General features: G+C 43.9%; 2 protein-coding genes across 2 annotated transcripts in view; one reads left to right on the top strand and one right to left on the bottom strand.

The window, feature by feature from the left end:
• Positions 1-11846, top strand: part of pnpt1 (polyribonucleotide nucleotidyltransferase 1) — a gene marked incomplete at its 5' end in the record, with an annotated part of 12143 nt that extends 297 nt beyond the window's left edge. Inside the window, 27 exons of the mRNA XM_083657984.1 lie at positions 94-154; positions 415-489; positions 815-920; positions 1064-1113; positions 1331-1394; positions 1487-1534; positions 1697-1810; positions 2196-2382; positions 2637-2688; positions 3489-3546; positions 3948-4044; positions 4190-4292; positions 4822-4892; positions 5631-5667; positions 5775-5838; positions 5957-6046; positions 6214-6267; positions 6581-6690; positions 6788-6859; positions 7494-7557; positions 7676-7759; positions 8051-8134; positions 8456-8562; positions 8782-8837; positions 9558-9636; positions 10790-10837; positions 10955-11846. Of these exons, the coding sequence (XP_083514110.1) occupies positions 94-154; positions 415-489; positions 815-920; positions 1064-1113; positions 1331-1394; positions 1487-1534; positions 1697-1810; positions 2196-2382; positions 2637-2688; positions 3489-3546; positions 3948-4044; positions 4190-4292; positions 4822-4892; positions 5631-5667; positions 5775-5838; positions 5957-6046; positions 6214-6267; positions 6581-6690; positions 6788-6859; positions 7494-7557; positions 7676-7759; positions 8051-8134; positions 8456-8562; positions 8782-8837; positions 9558-9636; positions 10790-10837; positions 10955-11110 (2191 nt within the window). The 3' untranslated portion in view covers positions 11111-11846. The remainder of the gene's footprint in view (positions 1-93; positions 155-414; positions 490-814; positions 921-1063; positions 1114-1330; positions 1395-1486; positions 1535-1696; positions 1811-2195; positions 2383-2636; positions 2689-3488; positions 3547-3947; positions 4045-4189; positions 4293-4821; positions 4893-5630; positions 5668-5774; positions 5839-5956; positions 6047-6213; positions 6268-6580; positions 6691-6787; positions 6860-7493; positions 7558-7675; positions 7760-8050; positions 8135-8455; positions 8563-8781; positions 8838-9557; positions 9637-10789; positions 10838-10954) is intronic.
• Positions 11847-12578: 732 nt separating this feature from the next.
• Positions 12579-18489, bottom strand: LOC310796378 (protein transport protein Sec31A-like; the record flags this gene model as incomplete). The annotated part of the gene is made up of 9 exons (XM_083658566.1): positions 12579-12716; positions 13800-14027; positions 14134-14278; positions 16668-16675; positions 16954-17115; positions 17223-17322; positions 17410-17552; positions 17697-17819; positions 18382-18489. The coding sequence occupies 9 exons, from the start codon at positions 18487-18489 to the stop codon at positions 12579-12581; spliced, it is 1155 nt and encodes a 384-aa protein (XP_083514692.1).
• Positions 18490-23041: the final 4552 nt, after the last annotated feature.

Raw genomic sequence — 23041 nt, 5'->3', positions numbered from 1 at the left:
TAGCTATATAACACTACTGTATCCACCCCCCATAACGCTAAGTGTTAACTTATATCTCAGATAATGTGACATGTTGTGACCTTTTCCATGTAGGAAACTGGAGATCTCTTCAGGGAGGCTTGCCAGATTTGCTGATGGAGCTGCTGTAGTCCAGGTACAGACCCTGCCAGTGTACAAAACAGTGCGCACAGTACAGTTGCCTGCAAGTATAACAACACCATTGTTTTACCAGAGTTTGATATCTAGTGCTAATATAAGTACCCTTTAATCTTAGCAACTTAACTGGTGCTGCTAACATTCTGGTATCATCTCAAATGAGACTCGAGATAAACATTTCTAAAGCATAAAAAAACAGCATATGATGTAACTCTTGGTCTCCAAATGGACTCTCACTCTCTCTCTCTCTCTCTGAAGCTGGGAGATACCTCTGTGATGGTGACTGCTGTGAGCAAAACCAAGCCCTCTCCATCTCAATTCATGCCTCTTGTGGTACGTTCTCCGATCAACACTCCCAGACCCCCCCCCCCCCCCTGTTTTTAGAATGAGCTGTTTGTAGTTTTGTGTTAGCAGAATTTTACAGAATGCCATGCAGTGGAGCTAGACCTTAGTCCTGTTATAAATAAGTGCAAGAAGGAGAGTTAGACAGAAGCGTCACTGAATTGATAAATGTGACCAGCAGTGTTTTTTGCCACATATCTAATGTCTATAGGTTTGCAATGGTCCCTTTTTCCAATAGTAGATCCCGTTGCCATCTGAAGTGAACGCTGTATGGTAACATCAGTGCTGTTTGGTGAATGTCTGCTTTGACTGACAGGTGGACTACAGGCAGAAGGCAGCTGTTGCGGGGCGGATCCCCACTAACCACCTGAGACGAGAGATGCGCACCACCGACCACGAGATCCTCACCAGCAGACTTATAGGTGAGTTGATAAGCCGTGTAGCTTGTGATATTTGGCCCCAAAACGCTCTTCGGTGTAGCAGGTCTCTCGGTACTGATGCTGTAGGTGTTGATGCTGTTGTTTTGAATACTTTAATGGCTTCTACTGTTTTCTCTGTTTCTCAGATCGGTCGATTAGACCGCTTTTCCCTTCTGGTTACTTCTATGACACTCAGGTCAGTTCAGTTTCTCACTACTTTACCTTCACGCATGACTTTATGACCCCCTTTGGCTTTTGAGTAAAGATGAGTGTGCCTCCATCTTCTGTGTGTGCGCGTGTGTGTGTGTGTGTGTGTGTGTGTGTGTGTGTGTGTGTGTGTGTGTGTGTGTGTGTGCGTGTGTGTGTGCGTGTGCGTGTGTGTGTGTGTGTGCGTGTGTGTGTTCTCGCTGCAGATCCTGTGTAACCTGCTCTCTGTCGATGGCGTCAACGATCCAGATGTGTTGGCTATCAACGGAGGTGAGCAAATTCTCAGCCATCCACGTCGTTGTGGAATCTTGTTTTTTTTGCAGTGTTTCTCGCTAAAAACCCACCTCTTTCTTTCCTTAAAGCTTCTGCTGCTCTGGCGCTGTCTGACATCCCCTGGAATGGACCCATTGGTGAGGAACACACAACAGATTTGAGGCCAACTTAGGATGAAATGATTTACTTACCTTAAACCTCAGCTTTCACATGTCTGTTCAACTCCATTGACTGTTGAATAGTAGGGAAGTTGGAGTATGCTTGTTAAACTCTAGTGTGTGTGTGTGTGTGTTGTGCAGGTGCTGTGCGTGTGGGCTTGCTTGATGGAGAGATGGTGGTCAACCCCACGAGGGCGGAGATGGCAAAGAGCACTCTCAACCTGATTGTGGCTGGAGCCCCCAGCAGTCAAGTGGGTAAGATATCAGACACTGTAAATCTTCCAATAGGAGCTCAGGTGTTTATTTACTTATTTAATTACATTAAGGGTCATTTAACTGTGAATTGGTGCTTATATAGGTATATATACAAACAGTCACTAACAGTTAAGTTACAGACGTTTGCTGCTAACAATGATAATGATATAACATAATGCAATAACATTTGTCCATCTAGTCACTGACTTATATTACATTAACAGGTTTTATTACATTTTCATTCATTTAGGGACATTTCCACTTTCCGTTTTGCTATCACTCACTGTGCAGCTAAATGAAATGGAGCTAACGAAACTAAACATCGGATGTAAAGAGGATGACACCGTAACAACGCTCTTCTCCAATGTGTTTCTGTGGCTGTCAGTGATGATCGAGGCGTCGGCGGAGAACGTGCTGCAGCAGGACTTCTGCCATGCGGTGAAGGTGGGAGTCAAACACACCCAGCAGATCATCCAGGCCATCCAGCAGCTGGCACGAGAGCAGAAGGTCACCAAGCGCACGCCGATCAAGATGTTCTCCGCCCCGGCTGACATGGTGGAGCACGTGCGACAGTAAGACCGCTGAGGAAACCGTGTTTTCTGTCAGTTCTGAGTTTATTAGTGGATTAGTGGTGACATGCTAGGGAGATACATGAAAAGAGATGTGCATTATGCAACACAGAAAGTGCTATCAACATGTTAGTGAGTTCACAATATGCTAACTTGAATGCTCATTATATTTATTTTCTTAGATTCGGTATGTGACAAAAATTGCGTTGATTATGTTTATGGGTGAAGATTTGTGATTTTGATTTTCCTACATGCAGATTAGCTTCAGACAAGATCTATGCCGTTTTCACCGACTATACTCATGATAAGGTAAGTCGTGCCCTCTGTTAACCCATATCATGACATACACGTTTTTTCCCCCCTGCTGTCCCGGTCATTGCTCTGCCCCCTCTGCCGATCTGGGGAGAGCCGTAGACAAGCACATGCTTCCTGTGATACATGTGGCGTCACCAATGCTTTTCACCTGACAGCAAGGAGTTTCACGGGCAGGACTAGTGCGTGGGAGGATTACGCTATTCCCCCAGTTCCCCTTTCCCCCCCACAGGACACATACCTCACCGGCTTCCCACCTGCAGACACGGCCAATTGTGTATGTAGGAACGTCTGGACAAGCCGGAAGTACTTCCTACTAAGTGCTTTTACCTCTGCACCAGAGCAATTTTAGAGAGAGAGTGGCGTCAGCGGAGGACCAAAATACGTGACTCATTAGCCAATGAACAGCCAGGAAGGGGTCTCGCGCTGCTTTTGCATGGTAAAATAAAGCTGATAATGTACAATTTCATTCTTTAAAAAATAAAACTTTCAAAGTACAACACAAACTGTCCATTTTGCTGCAACTTGACACTGCTGCTTAATCCAGAACCTTACTTCTTGGAACTCTTGAGAGTAAAAAACTGGTCTATTGGAGTGAAGGGAGATGTCGCGACTCTTCTATATACACGGCTCTGCTCTACACTACCCAGACGCCCCACCCATATCATGACTTAAAGGCATCTCCACACCTTCGCACAGTTCAGATAGGATTTGCAAGTTAGGACGTTTCTGTAATATGGCATTGGCCCCCGATGACTACCTTCTTGTGTCTCTAAATAACAATAATCTTTTCTCAGATCGCAAGAGATGACGCTATCAACAAAGTTCGGCTAGAAACGGAGGAGGACCTGAAAGGTAGATCAAGATCAATATTTATGCTGCACGAAGAGAATATTAAAAGCGCCTTATCAATATTGTGAGTTGCAGCCTCTTCTGCACAATCCACTTCACAGTTGCCTCAAGACATAAAAGTCATCAATTACAGCTTCAGTAACCTTCATGATGAGATGGATTTATTGGGTGAACTCGTTAAAAAATCATCGCTTTCACCCGGATTTATGAGATCACTGTTTTGTTTTTGTTGCAAAAGAGCAGGTTTCTCTTAATCATCTCTTGATCATTGTAATACATGTTTCATGCAGCCAAACTAAGTTTAAACTTCTTAATTAATTATTAATAATAATAATAATTATTATTATTCGTTAGCTTCCTAAATGTGTGATTGCTTTAATTCATTCCTTCCTTCCCACGTACAGAGAAATTCCCTCAAGCTGAACACTATGAGATCATCGAATCCTTCAACACTGTGTCCAAAGACATCTTCCGCAGTCTGGTGCTTAATGAGTACAGGAGGTAAACTCAATCTGGGCCTTATATCATAATAGATTCTCCTGAGAGGATTTTACATCCATACAGCTGATGCAAAAATTTAATTTTGTGTTTCATCGTTTCTGTTTTCATTTGTGTGCGTGTTCATATTTGTGTGTGTGTGTATTAGGTGTGATGGGAGAGAGTTGACTGCTTTGAGGGACATCTCCTGTGATGTGGACATCTTCAGAACACTCCATGGCTCAGCTGTGTTCCAGAGAGGACAAACACAGGTACGTAGTGTGGGTCGGCACGTGACGAAGGCCGCAAACCAAACCTCACTTTGAAGGAAGAATTTGACAAAACAACAACAATACTATTGTGCTCAAATCTTTTTGATGAGAGATTGAAGATCATTTGTGGCTGGCTTCTGCCCTCTTTGACATTTTGAAAGACACTTTAGGTTTCACGATTTACACAATGGAAGAATTTGTAATTAGTAAGAAGTAGTGCGTCGTGACTTAGTCATATAGGCTCTGTAGGGTCACAGTATTGACTAGTCTGTATTGTCTGTCCGGGCTCAATAAAATCCTTCACGACTGAAAAACACTGATTTTAGGGTGAAAAAAGCCACACAAGTGTTTTAACTGATGTAGCTTCAACCTCATCCTCTCCCTCTTCCTGTGTTTTAACTGATCTAGCTTCAACCTCATCCTCTCCCTCTTCCTGTGTTTTAACTGATGTAGCTTCAACCTCATCCTCTCCCTCTTCCTGTGTTTTAACTGATGTAGCTTCAACCTCATCCTCTCCCTCTTCCTGTAGGTGCTGTGCTGCGTCACGTTTGACTCACTGGAGTCCAGTATCAAAGCAGATATCATCACCACAGCCTTGAGGTAAAGTAAGCACTCATTTTCACACACAGGAAATGAAACCACATAGTGTTTCCATTCACAGTTTTAGCGCATCAGGACAATCAGCTGGTGTCAGGTTACAGTCACACTTCTCACTTCTGACATCAAACTACATTAAAGGGGAATTCTGGCTTTTCTTTTTACAACCTGGACGTTATTTTCAGCTTACTTTATGTTTTACTACTCACCCAGAACAGCCTGGAGCAGAGGCCGTAGGGGCAACTGCAAAGCATGTATATACGTACTGTCTGTAAATAGCTTTTTTATTTTAATTTTTTATTTATCCTTTATTTAACCAGGTTAAAAACCCATTGAGATCAATGATCTCTTTCACAAAGGTGACCTGGCCAAGAAGGCAGCACAACATGTCGACAGTACATAGAAACATACAACAATACAGCAATACAATAATATAAAATGTGATTCTACAAATCTAGTTGCAAAGACATTGACCAATGGTCTCACGTTCCATGTCCTTCAGGATCCCGCCAAACTCAGCAAGGGAGACCAATTCTGGCAATTTTAAATCCTTCTGAAGGAATCTAAGGGGGCAGCGTATTTAAAAGCTCTTTCTCCCCACTTGGTGTGAGGATGCAGAGCAGTCAACTGGAAATTATTATTATTAGCTCATTTTCTGCCACGCTCATATTCTTATTATATCATAGAGACAATGAGAAAATTAACGCTGTATTTACCTTGCTGCAACTTTATTTGCAACAGTGGCATCAAAGACAAGAACTTCATGCTCCATTATGAAGTGAGTAAAATCCTGTTTTCCTTCTCCTTATAGATTAGACGATTTCTAATCATATATATACTTTAGTTTGTGAAGTGAACTTAAACGATCTTTGCCTTTCATTTCAGTTCCCTCCATATGCAACCAATGAGATTGGCAAGGTGGGAGGAAGCAGGAGAGAGCTCGGTCATGGTTTGTGTTTAAACTTCACATCTCTTTAAGTTGCATTTTATATCTACCCATGTCTTTCATTTTTATATCTGCCCGTGTGTGTGTGTGTGTGTGTGTGTGTGTGTGTGCATATTCCCAGGCGCCCTGGCTGAGAAGGCTCTGAGACCGGTCATTCCTAAAGAATTCCCGTTCACCATCAGAGTCACAGCCGAGGTGCTGGAGTCAAACGGTGAGTTCCTCAGACTGGGAACGCATCACCCAGGAAATGTGTTTATTGGCTGGTGAGATATTTATATATATAGGAACATAGATATAGGAACATATTTGATCAGCTGACTGTCAGAGTCCGTTTAATTTACCATTTGGACCTCTCTCCCTCTTTTCTCTTCCTCTCAGGCTCCTCATCGATGGCTTCAGCGTGTGGAGGCAGCCTGGCTCTCATGGATGCAGGTACCTTCACTGCTGGCACTGTTTGCAAGAACTGAACTTGAAGTATTGTCTGATAATAAGATTTGCTCGCCTCCAATACATTTCCTCAACTATCAGGCATCAACTATATATTATTTGGATTTTCAAATAATCTAACAAATCTTGAACAGTCAAATAATTTTATCATAACAAAAACAGAACAGGAAATATTCCAAATGGCATTGTATTACCGTACACATCATATTCAATTATTTTAATATCTGCTATTATCTTCTGTTGTGCAGAAATGTGTAAAGCTTCTGGTGGCTGAAACGTCCAAATCTGTTTCCCCCAGGTGTGCCCATCTCCTCCGCTGTGGCAGGAGTCGCCATCGGCCTCATCTCCAAACCCAACCCAGAGAAACCTGCCGAGATCCAAGACTACAGATTACTGACTGACATTCTGGTATTTTATAGCTTGTGCTGTGATTGTGGTCGACCATTTCTCATCATCAAATGTCAGGATGTTTCATGAATATTTTGAATATTTCATTTCTAAACAGGGAATAGAGGATTACCTCGGAGACATGGACTTCAAATTGGCAGGAACAAGCAAGGGTATCAATGCCTTACAGGTAATGTTCCATGGCTGATGATCACCCATAGCCAGTGTTGGAAATTAACCTTTTGGCTGAACATTTGTCTCACAAATGGCTGGTAAACGAAAATAAATTTACCTGACTGAAGAATAATCTTTCCAGCCAAAACAACATACATTTTACATATGTCACTCTAGGCCTTTTCCATGCTGTTTTGTGCTGTGTGGCACGTTAAATAAAGAGACGAGCAGATTTTGAGTTTTAATTGTAAACGTCCTCACTTATTCACCTTATGTAGCCGCACCTACTTGACCCATTGTGTCACGACTTCCTGTTCAAAACGCCGGCTGTTTTACCTGCTCAATCTAGTCTGACTCACCTGGTCAAACCTAGTTTGACTCACATTATGAGTCAGACTAGGTTTATAAGTCACAGGAAGTGTACATGTAAACACAATCAGAACTTCCGATTGTGTTTACACTTCGCGTTAGTCTCTCAAGCCAGACTGTCTCTTCTAAATAAGGTGAATAGAATGAATCAAGTTTCCAATTCGTTATGAACTGTTACTGCTACCAGTACCACTGTAGAGACACTACTAATAGTGACCCTTACTGATTTATCCACGAAAGACAATTTATCCTATTCCATCAGTCCATTCTCTGACCTCTAGGCTGACGTGAAGATTCCAGGTCTACCCCTGAAGCTGGTCATGGAGGCTATCCAACAGGCTACAGGTAATTCCAAACGCCGGCAAATCTTTCACAATTTTACCCAGAAGAAGACAATTCATTTATTTATACTGTAGTTGGTTTGTTGTCGATTGTCACATGTTTCAATATGACTGTGTTCCAGTGGCAAAGAAGGAGATCTTAGCCATCATGAACAAAAGTATAACAAAACCCAGGGCGACTAGGAAGGAGAACGGACCTGTTGTTGGTAAGATTTGTGTTTGACTGGTTATTTGATTTTGTGCGTTTAAGGAAAGTGGAAATTTGCACAGGTCTTCTACCGTTCTGATGTGTTTGACTTTTATTTTCTCTGTAGAAAATGTCCTTTATGCACAGGTCTTCTTCTGTTCTGATGTGTTTGACTTTTATTTTCTCTGTAGAAAATGTCCTTTATGCACAGGTCTTCTTCTGTTCTGATGTGTTTGACTTTTATTTTCTCTGTAGAAAATGTCCTTTATGCACAGGTCTTCTTCTGTTCTGACTTTTATTGTCTCTGTAGAAAACGTCCGGGTGCCTGCCTCCAGACGAGCTCGCTTCGTCGGCCCGGGAGGTTACAACCTTCGCAGGCTGCAAGCTCAAACAGGTAACATGCAAGGTTGCAAGGTTTATGTACCAATGAACATTTGAACATTTAAAATGAGATGGGGCTTCAGTTTTATATTTACTATAGGAGGAATTTTTGACGGACACAGATGATTGAGAGACATTCAAAATGAGTATGTCCAGTACAGCATGCCAGTGTACATTTCACACTGTTAGGAACCCTTCGTTCCAGTATCATGACTTCCAGCCTGGCACTAAGCAAGTGTCACTCTCTTTCTTTGTTTTTTTTTAGTCTGCCACATAATACAAACTCCTTGGGATAATGTTGAAACTGCAACAAATGTTGTTTTTCTTTCTTGAGGTGTGACAATAAACCAGGTGGATGAGGAGACCTTCTCTGTGTTCGCGCCGACGCCAGGAGCAATGAATGAAGCTCAGGAGTTCATCAGTGACATCTGCAAAGATGATGTGAGTCTCTCAGCTTCTGGATTTCTCCACATTTAACAGATACACTTTAACACTGTTGAATCCAAAACCATATTTTTTGTGTGAAATGACATCACAAGACAGTTTAATGTCTTACATTGATGTGTGCGTGTGTGTATGTTGATCTCTCATATTTGCCCTACTTTTGGATCCAAATAAAAGTATTTAAATGTGTGTATATTCCCGTGTTTTGTCCTGAAGCAAGAACTGCAGCTGGAGTTTGGTGCCGTCTACACTGCCAGCATCACTGAGATAAGGTACTGCAAACCGTTGCCTTGTGTCATTTACACCAGTGGTTCTCAACCTTTTTCATATGAAGAACCGCTGATGTCGTCCACATTAGAGCCACGGAGGCCATTTTGTCCCCCGGCCGGACCCAAATCTAAGAATGTTTTATTGTTAGTTATGATTTTGTCGAGAACTCCATGACTGTCTCTATTGTAGGGAGAGATAACAGTGAAACTGCCATCAAAATAGTCAGTCTCTTACATTATATAATTGTTCTTGTAAATGACATAATGGAGTTTATCCATTCATCAATTTGCTGGGATGCCCTCAAGGACCCCTGGTGGTCCCTGGACCCCACGGTTAAGAATTTGATTTATTTATTTTACACAACCTTTATTTCACTTCCCACCCAATTCACCCATTTTGTGTCTAAAAGGCAGGTAGTAAAACAGGTGCACGCAAGACATTGATTAGGGCCCCAGCACTGGAACACCTAAATGGATTGGAAGTCGGAAACCCTCATTAGTGTTCTGCTTGCACCCGTTTTACTTCCTGCCTTTCAGACACAAAATGGGTGAATTGGGTGGGAAGTGAAATAGGCTGATTGGTTGCAGTCATTAACACTGAAGTTTAAACATACATGAATCCATGACCTCAGTAGTCAGACAAATAGCACTCTGAAATATATCAGCGTAAGACACATGCAGTGTCCAAACAACTCCTAAAGTCCCCGTGTTCCTCTTCTTCAGGGACATTGGTGTCATGGTGAAACTCTATCCCAATATGAGCGCTGTCCTGCTGCACAACTCACAGCTGGACCACAAACGGGTTAGTCCATCTGCACCTGTGTGTTTGTCTTTGTGTGTGTATGTGCTCACAGCTGGACCACAAACGCGTTAGTCCATCTGCGCCTGCGTGTTTGTCTTTGTGTGTGTATGTGCTCACAGCTGGACCACAAACGGGTTAGTCCATCTGCACCTGCGTGTTTGTCTTCGTGTGTGTATGTGCTCACAGCTGGACCACAAACGGGTTAGTCCATCTGCACCTGCGTGTTTGTCTTTGTGTGTGTACGTGCTCACAGCTGGACCACAAACGGGTTAGTCCCTCTGCGCCTGCGTGTTTGTCTTTGTGTGTGTATGTGCTCACAGCTGGACCACAAACGGGTTAGTCCATCTGCACCTGCGTGTTTGTCTTCGTGTGTGTACGTGCGGGCATCTGTTAACTGGTTACATGCTGCCACTCCGACGTGCTGCCACTCCGAAATATCGGCACTCAGAAAGGGGGTCTATATTCCCCGTTTTTCACTAACCTCTCCCAGCCCCCACGCCAAACCTAACCTCCCTCCATGCCTAAACCTAACCTCCCCCAGACCCTAACCCAAAACCTAACCTCTCCCACCCCCACGCCTAAACCTAAGGTCGGCATTGCGGCTTCTAAGGTGAACGACCGCCAGTCCGAATAATGGAAGTTAACGTTCGGAGTGGCAGGGCTTCGGAAAGGCAGAGGGAACCCCCTGTTAACTGTACATATTAGGCCTAGATCACATTGTGGTTGCCAAACATTCTCTTTTCTGCGTATTAAGCTGAAACGTATTAACATGTCATTAGCTAAGATATCACCACCCAAAACTACTACTGCTACTCTTTGTTGAGTATGTAACATTTCTGGCACTAATTCTATTGTCCCATGTGCCAACAATTGGGCACCTGTCTTTGTTTTGATTTAATTTATGGAAAGCACTTTGAATTGCCGTTGTGCATTAAATGTGCTATATAAATAAACATACCTTACCTAAGAAAGCGAACGAAAAACAACGTTATTTGACTTGGCTCTGTTGTGTATGAAATGGGTAAAGAACGAGTGCTTTTTATGTGTATTTTACTGGCTGCAAATTGTATCTGTTGTCTATTAATTTGGGGGAAATGACTTAGTTATTAAATCCCTGAATACACAACATTCAATTTGTCTGTTTTTCTTTTAGATCAAACATCCAAGTGCTTTGGGTTTAGAGGTGGGACAACAGATACAGGTAAGTCATCAGTAACTGGAGACAGTTGTCAAAAGTAGCTGCTGCGCTTTACCTCAAATTGTTGGCCCCTCGTTTACATTTGGGACTGCTTGTCTGTGCCTGGACGTCTGCCAACAGGTCAAGTACTTTGGACGGGACCCAACAGATGGCAGGATGAGGCTTTCACGGAAAGTGCTCCAATCTCCTGCGGCAACCATGGTCAAGACGTTGAGCGAGAAACAGAGCATCACCATGGAAACAGGCAACAGCCCAACGACCGGCACCGACTCCTGACATGCCGATCCGGTGTTGGGCCAAATTCTGCCATTGCCACAAAAATGGATTAGCATTGGTGGGATGCTTCGATAAAACTTTGCCTCGTTAACTGTTGGCGCAGCAGTGCTGTGAAGAAATCTCCCAAGGGGGGAGATTAAAGACGATGCCTTTTTTCTTTTTTCCCCCTTCCAGGATTGCTTGGTTGAATATCTTGATTTTCGGTGTCCTTGCCACCTCAGTTAGCATCTTTCAGTCAGAATAATATCACAAGACACTTGCCATTTCTTTCAATTTACACTATCATCTAGCCTCTTGCAGACTTTATATGGCACGTAGGCCACTGTTCAACCTAACAACGGTTTTGTTATTCACCTACGGTAAGGTAAGTATATGACTAATACTGTACCTTGTGTTATTGCTATGCTCTAACACAGGTGGGCAATTATTTTTCATGGGGGGGCCACTTGAGGAACCCAGATTGTTGCCGCATGCCCAAAAAATATTGTCGTGCCGTAACCTCTAATTTCTTCAGCATTTATTATATTGAAAATCACTCAATTTAGGTCATCTCATTTGATTTTTTAGCTTCATAAGTAAAATGGTGTGGTTTGTCTTCCTCCTGGGCCAGGCAGAACCATCATCCGGGCCGCATCATGTGGTCTGCTCTACATGTACATGTATTTGCTTGAACAAAGTGGCAATGTGTCTTTTGAGCTGTCAGGAAAATTCTCTGAAATGTACCATTTATATCAATGTTGTGTTTACTTTTATATTATGTGTTACATTTGTAAATAAAACAAATTGATAGTGCTTTTATAGAGTGTAATTATTCACAACTATTTAGATAAAGGGAAAAACATTTGTATTTATGTATTTGTTCATTTATTTGTCTTTAACAGTAGAGAATACAGAATTATGAGCCGGTATGTTATATAGTTATATACGGTGTGATGTAGGGCATGTGCAATACAATGAACTACAAAGACTAGCAGTCTAACGTCCACGATTTTCATAACAAACGCCACACCCGCCATAAATTGCACAAGTCACCATCCAAATCAAGCTCATCTTCAGGTGCTCCAAACCCAGCTCCAGCCAAGGTCTTCATGACGCATGAGGAGTGGAAGAAGAGTGTGCTTGCCTCACCTATGGCTGCAGTGTTTACTTCCCCACCCCATGGGCTCCCGCAGCAATGCTTCAATGCTGCCTGTTCCATCCGCTCCAACTGTGGAGAAAACACCATCTCCGTCGCTTCTACCCCATGATGAGCAGCATCACACACCGCTCGCCTGCGTCAAGTGCAGAGCCTTCTACACGGAATTCATCGACAGGTCACCAGCCCAGTTGATGGAGATTGAGCGGCACACGAAAGCTCAGCCAAGAACAGCTGTGGCATGATATGCGGAGGGTGCGCATTACAGGAAGCACAGCAAAAAGGGTGCATATGCGCTCCACCACGGCACCTGACAAGTTCATGGCAGAGCATCTACACCCAACCTTCCGTGGCAATGCTGCAACCCGGCAAGGGGTGGAGGGTGAGGAACAAGCCAGGCAGGTGCTGCAGGACAAGGGCTACAGCATCGATTGGTGGTCTGGCCGGGGGAGCCATGGCTTGCAGCAAGTCCTGATGGAGTCCTCAACACGGACGTGCTGTTGGAGATCAAAACTCCTGTGCTAGGGAAGAACAAGTCGCTCACTGAAGCACTGACTGCAAAGCAGGGGCGTAGGCAGAAATTCAATTATGGGTGGGCCTGGATAAAATTGGTGGGGCAATTGCATGACGAAACTTTGCGCGTAAAGCGCGCAAAATTCCTACATGTCATGAAGTCGTCATGCATTAGACTCTGGAGATGATGTGCCCTGCGTTTTTAAGCTACAAACCATTAGCTAGCAAGGCAGCAGCAAGTTTGCCTCTAGAAAACAACCAATTTTTTTTTTTTTTTTTTTTTTTTTTTTGGGTGGGCCAGGGCAAGAAGTGGGTGGGCCTGTGCCTACACGACAAAAGTTCAATGGACAAACCAAAGAGGATCCTGGAGCACACGATTCACTGGAAAATTGTTTTATTTAAGGTGCAGTGACTAACGTTTCGACGCCTGCTGCGTCTTCATCAGAGTCAAATAGGGTGACAAACAAAACAACTTGTTTTAAAAAGCCTCCCCAATACACATCGCAGTCCGTCATTGGCTGCTAGGGATGGGAGGTGCCCAAACCCGGTAAGCCAATAGCACTCAAACAGCACAGTGAACATTTATAAATAACAATATAATATAAGCCATAGAATAGAAGTAGAATAGAAATAGAAATACATAGGCACAAATAACAGTTTTCTTTTGGATTCACAGCCTAAATACTGTTGAACCAAATGGTCTAAACGAGGAACTAAGCCTCTCTTGTTATTTATAACCTGTACCTTTCCATTGGGAGAAAACTGTTATTTGTGCCTATGTATTTCTATTTCTATTCTACTTCTATGGCTTATATTATATTGTTATTAGTATTAGTTCAGATTACTTAACTAAATAAATTTTCTCAGTTTATTCTCATTTTCTTTTCCACAGCTATAGACAGTTTTCACGGAATGGTCACTCCTCCACTTTAATGTGTCTTATTTTCTGTCCATGGCAAACACTGCAACAGGAAGTGAGCTGGGGTTCAGTTTAGAATGTTTTTGTTGTCAAGTTGAAACAGTCTATAGTGAATTTCATACCTTGAGGAAAGACCAAACAGTCTTTTCAAACCCATTTTCAGCTGCGTCTATCTTGGCCTGGCAAAAATCCACAAAGTTGCCCGCACGCAGTGTCGTCTGCAGCTGATCGGATCGCTTCAACAAGGTCGTTTCCATCACAACCTGGCTGACGTGTACGATGTGTGTAGTGGGCTGAGGCTGCTGGGGGTTGGGCTTGGTGTTCTCCAGAGACACCAGCTTCCCACCGAACTACGAGTGGGGGGAAAAGCCAAATGAACGGAAGCACTTCGGATGTTAAAACGTGTCCACTCAAACGAAACACATGTCTCATGAAAGGTAAAGAAATGGGACTCGCAGCAAACGAGGCCCCTACAGGTCTGCGGATCGACTTGGGCGGCTTCTTCAGGGGGTTGAGTGACGTCGGAGGGGCGGTGGTGGTCTGGGGCAACTGCAGAGGGGGCAGCACTTGTCCTGTCCCAAATAGTCCAGTAAAAATGTCACTTGACCTCACACTAGAGAGCTGCGCGGGCCTGAAATTTCGGCCCGAGCCCTCCCCGGCCCGTGACATGCAGGCCCGTGCCCGACCCGGCCCGGATGAGTCATGAAATTAATTGGCCCGAGCCCGTTGCGAGGCCCGACATCAATATCACGATATGACGACACATCTCTCTCTCCCTCTCTGTGCATGCTGCCGCGCCGCTGAACTCGTTGCTAGACTGTGTTGCCTAAAGACAAACACTGCAGCTTTCTCTCTGTCTCTCTCTCCCCCTCTCACACATGCTACCGTGGCCTATCAAAATCCACACATATTGTCTCGAGAAAGAGAACGTTAGATCGTTTAATTGCCAACAGCAACAATGCCCACAAACTGAAACATTATGTCACTCAAGCATATCGAAATTAAAACAGCAGACTTACCGTTTATAGCTGCATTGAATAACGTCACATTAGTGTCCTCACAATGTATGGTAGATGGGTTCATTTTGAACAGGTTGAAATGAGCTTTCCCTACTGCAGTGGGGACTGTTTAACTCTCCCCTCGCAAACTTTGTTTTATGTCCATCGATCTTATTTCTCTCTCACGACACGGACACGGACACGCGGCTTGTTTTGTTGTTGTTTTTTACGCTGACGGAGTGGCAGACTAACGTCACGGTGAGGGTGTGTGTGTCTGTGTGTGTGTGGCTGTGGCTAGGCGAGTGTCTGTGCAGTGTGCGCTCCTCCTCTTTGTGTGACTGCTCTGCTGTGTAAAATCAAGCGAGTAATACAACGTTATTTTATTTAATTATTGAAAAACGGCCCGACCCCGGCCCGGCCCGGACCTATTAATAAAAATAAAATAAAAAACGAGCCCGGCCCGGGCCCGTTTAGGCAGGCCCGAGGGGCCCGCGAGGGTACCCTCGGGTTTGCAGCTCTCTACCTCACACTAATTGCAACAAAACCAAACTCAACTGATTTTGTATCCTCAATATGTCCTCAATGAAGGAAAAAAAGTGTTAAGGAAATGTATGAAGGGAAAATTTTGAAAATTACCTATATGATGCTACCAAAAACGTTTATTTATTTATTTTTTAACTTTTTTTTTTTTTTTTTTCTCCTTGAAGCAAAAAACACATACAGGATATAAATGATGAGATTTATGGCACATTAAAAAAAAAAAAAAAAGGCTTCCATAGGCTTCCATAGGCTACCATCATATTTAGGTCATTTTCAAAACTTTCCCTTCATACATTTCCTTAACACTTTTTTTCCTTCATTGAGGACATATTGAGGATACAAAATCAGTTGAGTTTGGTTTTGTTGCAATTAGTGTGAGGTTGACCCACATATTTGCGTAAAATGCCTGGACTAAAAAGGATCCATGTTCCCAAACGAGTTGCTGATCTGTAACAGACACCCAGAGCCCAGCTGGAGTCAAACCGATATACCTTCAACGATTTAGAGATGCCACAAAATGAAATATAGAGCTCATCATGTGTGGTTCTGATAAAGAAGGACGTGTGAGTAGGGCTGGATATCGTTAAAAAAATGACGATGCCAGACCCAGTACCAATACCAGTACCCTTAAGGTGATACAGATACCATACCCTTTTTTGCCATACTTTTGAATGTTTTGGTGGCATTTCGGCACACTGAGCTGGCAACCCCGTCACATACACTGCGCTAGACTTCACCAGCACAGACTGAATGGGTTGTAGCTGCTCTGTGGTACTGGGCCGATCACATGTCACATTAAATCGAAGAACACTTGCGGTGATTGGCTGCAACTATGCTTTTTCTTTTTCTAGATCTGTGATTCTGTGTACAAAAAGGATCGAATGCAGGTATCGTTTGACTGGAGAAGTTTCGATACTACTTGGTACTGGGTTATTTTGGTTGCAGTCTCTCAAGCCAGTCTCCACACTCTTCAAATGCTCCAGAGACAGTCTGTACTTCAGCCCATTAAAATTTGGACATAGGAAGTTGTCATCTTCTAAAGAAAAGAAAAGAAAAAACTCCAGACCGGAAAGAAGTTTGATGATATTCGACCAATCACGAATCTCGCGAACAGAACAGAGGCAGGTGATTGGTAGCCTGGTAAACCAGCCGGTCACGTGAACTCACATTTCATTTGGTTCTTTGTTCCTGTCTGGCCTGAAGCCTCCACAATAGTCTGTGCAGTGGGCGGAAGTTGGGCTCCTTCAGCCAATCAGCGTTGGATCCAGTCAAACCCAAATGCACTCGGGAGAACTTCACAAACATATTTTCCGCCCAAAACTCTGCTGTTGTTACCGTTTTGCTAGCGACGTTCTGATTGGCCGGTTACGATGTCAACTACGAGGCGGGTCGCTGATTGGCTTATCTGCTTTGCAGTTTCTGCAGACAGTCCTCCCAGAGTTGAGGCCAGACTTTGAGAGCTGCGAAGCACAGACGGGTAGACGAGAGCATTTGTAAATTGCGGGAGCCAACGCGTCTGTTTTGAGAGACTATTCCGGTTGACACCTTAACGGTACCGCTACCCAGGCCTAGCTATGAGTGGAAGGGCAGTTCAACAGTAGAAGTGTGGATTGAGTGTGTCAGAATGCTCGCCAAATGCCTGGCAGGCAGCATCACGCGATCACACAGTATCTGAAGAGGCGCGGACAAAAACAAAGGCGCAGTTGCAAATGTGCTGTTGCAGAGGACTCTGCCTTACCTGGTCGGCGCGCCTCTGGCTCTGGGCCTGGCTGCTGCCCCCCATGATGGAATAGATGTCGATGTGTCCGTCGAAGGACGCGGCCGACAGCATCTCCGGGTTCCTGGGGCACCACTGGACGTCAAAGCACCACTGCGTGCTGGTGGGCGACTCATACACAACCTGGAGATGCGATCAGAAGATGAAGTCAGGGGGAAAACAATAAGACAGAGGGCATTTTTTTGTCTGAAGTCTTCATCGGTATAGTCGACTTTGATTCCAGCATTTACCTCCGCCGTGTTTGGATTCCAGCACAGGATCCGGCTGTCCTTGCCACAGCTCAGAAGCAGCTCGGGGTCGGCCAAGCTCCAGGCGATAGCCAGGACCCCCCTGAACAATCTGCTGATCTTTTCAACCACAGAGGAGAACTGTTGCCTTTATGCCGATTTTGTGGCAAAACTCAATGCGGCGGTTTACCGTGTGTGATTCTCTAATAGCTTGAGTTGGGAAGTGGCGAAATGCAAGTCCCACATCTGGATGATGGGCAACCAGTCGTCCTCCGAAGCCAAGACCAGCTGGGTCGCCACCTCTGGGTTCCAGGCCAGCCCAGAGCAATGCATCTAAGATGAAGACATGGCCAAGGATCGTGTAAGACATTTGAGACTGTTGCAGTATAGGACACACTGGACATCAGCAGAAAACAAGTTGTTAAGTAGCCTGTCCATGTCTTCATCTAAGCGCAGTGGGCGGCCGAAACAACGTACTCTGTTGCTGTGGTCGCTAACTTTAATGATGAGGTCATTCTTGCGGAGGTCCCAGACGGAGGCTCGGCCGCTGGGGTTGGCAGAGGCCAGGATGTGCTGGACCTGCCTGTTCCACGCCAGTAGCTAAATAATGGGGAATTTTCCCCATGATCGGTATCGTCAGAATCAGAACAGCTGATCACCATGGGGGAAATTGAGTAAATGTCATCTAACGTCATGTTACATGCTGTTGCGTGTGGCCATGGACAGTCCATAACGAATACACATGGTATGTATTATTGTGGCACATTCATGTGTTTACATTCTATGTGAAAACTGCTGCTTAATTGATCTCCTCTGCTCCTCCTTACCTCAGGCTGAACACCTGCAGTCACTGAGCTGATTGCTAATGCAGTTCTGTCTGGAGATATAAGCTGGCTTGCTGCTGGCACAGTTAGTTCAACACCAGAATCCAGCCCAGCAGCACCTGCATGTGGTGACGAGTGAATGTGACGTCCTCAAGGACAAGGTCCAGGATGAGCACAGAGTCACGGAGATGCTCTGAGCTCCAAACAGAATCCAGCCCAGCAGCACCTGCATGTGGTGGACACTTACACTACCAGCAGAGTCTGTCAAGTCCGTGACAAAAGAAACAGAGACAGTTTGTACAGTCTGTGCATAAACACAGACTGACAGAAGGTCTAACACAGAGACGCAGTCTGATAAGGCCCGCCTTGAGGACGCTCTGAAGGCCTCCGAGGGCGACAACAAGGACATAAGGGAGAGCCTGGAGGAGCAGAAAGAAGAGCTTCATGCCCGCGAGATGGAGCTCTCACAGACGCAGTCTGATAAGGCCCGCCTTGAGGACGCTCTGAAGGCCTCCGAGGGCGACAACAAGGACATAAGGGAGAGCCTGGAGGAGCAGAAAGAAGAGCTTCATGCCCGCGAGATGGAGCTCTCACAGACGCAGTCTGATAAGGCCCGCCTTGAGGACGCTCTGAAGGCCTCCGAGGGCGACAACAAGGACATAAGGGAGAGCCTGGAGGAGCAGAAAGGCGAGCTTCATGCACGCGAGATGGAGCGTCGCCGGCTCCACAACGCCATCCAGGAGCGCAAAGCAAGTTACCACATCGCCCCAGAGCCAGACAGCCTTGGAGAAACCCTGAATTCTGAGATTCGCATCGAAGGTCAGTAGCAGTACTTGCATCATTTATTGACCTAGATCATTTATTTGGCATTTCTTTGCTCATTCCTATGGACGGATAATTGGCCAACATGGATCATGTGGCATCACATCGAGGTTAATCTCACATGGTCAGACCCGACAACTTAGGTCGTCACTTCAGCGACTGTGGGGTCTGAATCGCAAGTCCGCATTTCTGGGTTTTGCCACAAGAAAGGTTGGGGCAAGCCTCTGATTGGCTGGGCTGTAACAGAACTCCAGCTGTCTGTGTGCAGTGGTGTATCATTCACAGGGTATCCTGTATCCTGAAAAAACTGTCGTGTCCAGGGTCCTGAAAAGTATTAACCAATTTAGGGGAAATTTAGACCCTTAAACTATTAAAGTCTTTATAATTTGATGAGGTATTACATTTTGTAGTTATTGTGCTGATTGCGTTAAATGGGCATATGACCGCCTCATATCGATCACAGACCCCTAAGTCGTATCGTGGCAGACTTTGTGATATTTGTGAAAGGGTGTAAAGCAGAAATGTACATTACAACACTTGATCACAAAATAATGCTGGAATGCGTTGAACGTCACTGATTGATGATATTATGGTGTTAAGAGGATCCAAGGTTGGTAACGCTAAGTGTGTGTTAATGCTTTTCCATCCAATAGTTTGTGTTTATTCTTTTGCAGGTGAACAACACTGTGATCGGCCAGGCGCAGGCCAACCGCAAGTAAACATCCCGGTGGTTTCAACCAGCGTTTTAACCAGTTTTAATTAGCTTTTAAATCAATTTGTATTTTGTAAATATTGTTTTATGTGTTTTAAACTGTTAATCCTGTATGTAGTGGCAATTTTATCAAATAAACCTTGTGAGCCACATGGTTGCATGACTAGCTTGTCTGTGGTTTTGACACACCTCTTATCCCTTGCATTTCACTGTATCCACTTGAAGTTATAGAGAGATTACTCACAGATCCACACGGAGTCAGAAAAATAACTTTAACCGTTTACTGGTTTCTCCAAGCAGGTGTGAACAATCCTTTCTTTTACAGCGAAAATGCACAGGTCCAAAGCAAAACAACTTTCTGTAGAAATAATCCAAATGAGTGTCCAAGAAACAATATTTCACAGAACAGTAGTCCAAAAGTATTCCAAGATCAGAACCAACAGAGCGAAACATTCATTTATCCCCATGTCAATCATCCAGCTAAATAAGATGTGAGTTTCAGGGAAGCTGAAGTTTTTATTTGTTGTTTTATTGTTATCAGATATGCACTTTAAATATGCAGGGCTGCTAACACGTGCACTTTAAATATGCAGGGCTGCTAACACGTGCACTTTAATACACAGCATTATTGCGTATTTTTGTAGTATTTTTTGACCACTACAGATGATTTTATGATTTTTATGAGTTGTGTATGTTAATGTGTCTGTGTCCTCAAGTACTGTGCTGTACAACAAATTGCCTCCTTGGAGGACATTAAAGTTTTCTACTACTACTACAAGTTAAATGATGATGGTCAAAAAACTGTATCGAGCCAAACTTGTGCAGCAACCTCCTTCTTTCACCAACTACTGACTAATGAGATTGATTAGCTGATTCCATTACATCCTGCCCACTGAGAGCCCCTCCTCCCCTCAGCTCACGCACCAGCCGGCTGGCATCCTGTCCCTCCCCTCCGCCCCGCCCACGACTACCTCCCTGGCCAATGGCGTGCACTCAGGGGTGGGAGTCAGATATGCGTCAGTTTTCATTCGCTTTTAAATCAATTTTTATTTTGTAAATATTGTTTAGTGGTTAACACATTCACTGCCAGCTGTTTTTCAATACTGTAGTTAGCTTCTGCCAAGTTTTTTTTTTGAGGATTCTGGCTCATCTTTCAAGAGCCGAGGATTCGTTTCTGTTAGGATTTTGTGAACACACAATATCTCAAAAGAACTAATAGAATGTGTGCTTTCTCTGTCTAAAAGAGTTAGTTTGTAGAGTTAGTAGTTATGTAAGCATTAGCAGTTGAATACAGCATGGTTTCAGCGTCTGAAAATTTATTCTGAGATAAACGGCTTTTTGTGAAATTCGATAGGACAGTCACTTTAACCATTCATTTTTGGCATCAGTAAGACGTCAGACATCTAAACAATAGTTTTGAACAGTCATTTCCTCCATAACAGCAGGAAACACCCCTCTCCTTCAAACTCCTCCCTCCGTGTGTGTTCTTCTTGGCTGCAGCGGGCGTGTCACAAGCTCGTTTCTGTTGCTGCTGTAACCTCGCGTCACCAGGCTCACTGCTTTGCTGCTACTGTGCCTGTCTGCTGGCGGCCGCTGTGCAAGTCTGGAGGGGGCTCGCCCATTTCTTGGAGTTTCGGTTGAGAGCTTTGATGAAGCTTTTGCGATTCTGGTCATATTTATGCTGCGTGTTTCAAAGTGTGTTCCACCCGTAATCTATTATGCAAATTTGCAATTCCGCACCGCCAGCAATCAGCGCGAAAACGAAAGCGTTTTCGCCAATCCATTTTCATGAGACTGGCTTCCTCACACTGCTTTTTGCTTGCCTTCCTCTAGTCAGGAGAGCACTGTCGCCACTTAGTGGGTCGGTGGAATGGGTTGTACACGTTCGGTGGCTTCAATATTTATATAAGAGATGTAAAAGGGTCATCCCACGGTCAAATTTTTTTTTTTTCTTTTTTTTGACGTAAAAACACGTCATTGGCAGTCAACCGTTGGATTTTGTTTGACGTAAAAACACGTCATTGGCAGTGAACGTGTTAAACTGTTAACCCTGTATATTTTACATAGTTTTAATTCGCTTTTAAATCAATTTTTATTTTGTAAATATTGTTTAGTGGCGCAGGCCAACCGGAAGTAGACAACATCCCGGTGGCATCCAGGAAGCAGACCCTCTCTCCGTTTGGACAGAGGTGTCCCTCTGGAGGCGAGCCATATTAACGGACTTATCAACGACTCCACAAATGTTTGTTTTCTCTTTGGTTTGGTATCCCTGTATAATAAAGGATTTTTAATACAATTAAATTACAAATTTAATCAATTTGTATTTTGTAAATAGTTATTATTTCTATTTTGTTTTTTAAACTGTTAATCCTGTGTATTTTAAAGTATACATTTTTTCCCCCCAAATATCCTATGTCCATCATTCAATAAAGGTCGTTTTTTTGGGAACGTGATCTGAATGATTATTTTCTTGGTGCGAAGTTAAGTGTTGTGCACTCCATGTCGACACTGGCCCAACATACAGTATGTTGGGACTGTGGCTTCATGTCTCTTCTATCCAGAATCTGGAAGGAGGAAAATATGGTGAATGAGGGGGGTCGCAGGAGACCTGTGGGACGTCAATATATATATATATATATATAATATATGCACTACTTAACCATAAAACATTTTTTTAATTGAAAGCAAAGCAGAACACTGGACCCTGATTGGTCAACAATACCAGCTCATCTAATCCATGGAACTACAGCCAGAGTGGAGGCTTTCCAGTTAAAATGCTGCGCACAGGGCTAATTGGAGGGAACTGAACTTAAACCAATAACTTCTTAGTGAAGAGAACCAATCAGGAACAGTAGTGCAGCATTCACAGGATGCTATCAAATTGCCTGTAGTTTTTTTTTTATGTAATCACTTTAATTACTCCAGCAAAATTAATCTTGTCATACACACCGTTGATCATCTATGTAACTAGAATCTGTCGTTAACACCTGACCCAGTGAAAGAATGAGCTGAAGATTCTGAGAATAGCACAACAGATAAAGCAAATTACACCAACTGAAGACCATCACGTTGCCAAAGACTCAACATATTCCCTGGACCATGCGACATTTGCCTTCTGATCATTTCCTGAGGCTGTTACATCTTATTTAAAGCCAAGGTAGAATAAATCCACTATACACCTACTTGTTGTGGTTGAACCATGTCGGAGACCTTTAATATAGAGAGACATTCCACTGCAGAAATTGTACTTTTCCGGTCTTCAAAATGGGTGTGGTCATCAGCTTGTGATCAGCTGTATGTAGTGTCCTCTAGAGCAGTGCTGACCAAGTTTGGCCCGCGCTCTGTTTGTTTTGGCCCGCCATTTTTTTCTCTCAATTGTACTATTTTCTTTTGTACTTTTACTGCTTAAACATCGCTCTATACCTAATAATAATAATAATAATAATGATTGGATTTATATAGCG

The sequence above is a fragment of the Poromitra crassiceps genome (genome assembly GCF_964638095.1).
Source record: "Poromitra crassiceps genome assembly, chromosome: 22".
In the NCBI taxonomy this organism is placed as follows: Eukaryota; Metazoa; Chordata; class Actinopteri; order Beryciformes; family Melamphaidae; genus Poromitra; species Poromitra crassiceps.
Note: the sequence above shows the minus strand (reverse complement) of the source record. Positions and strands in the feature narration are given on the sequence as shown.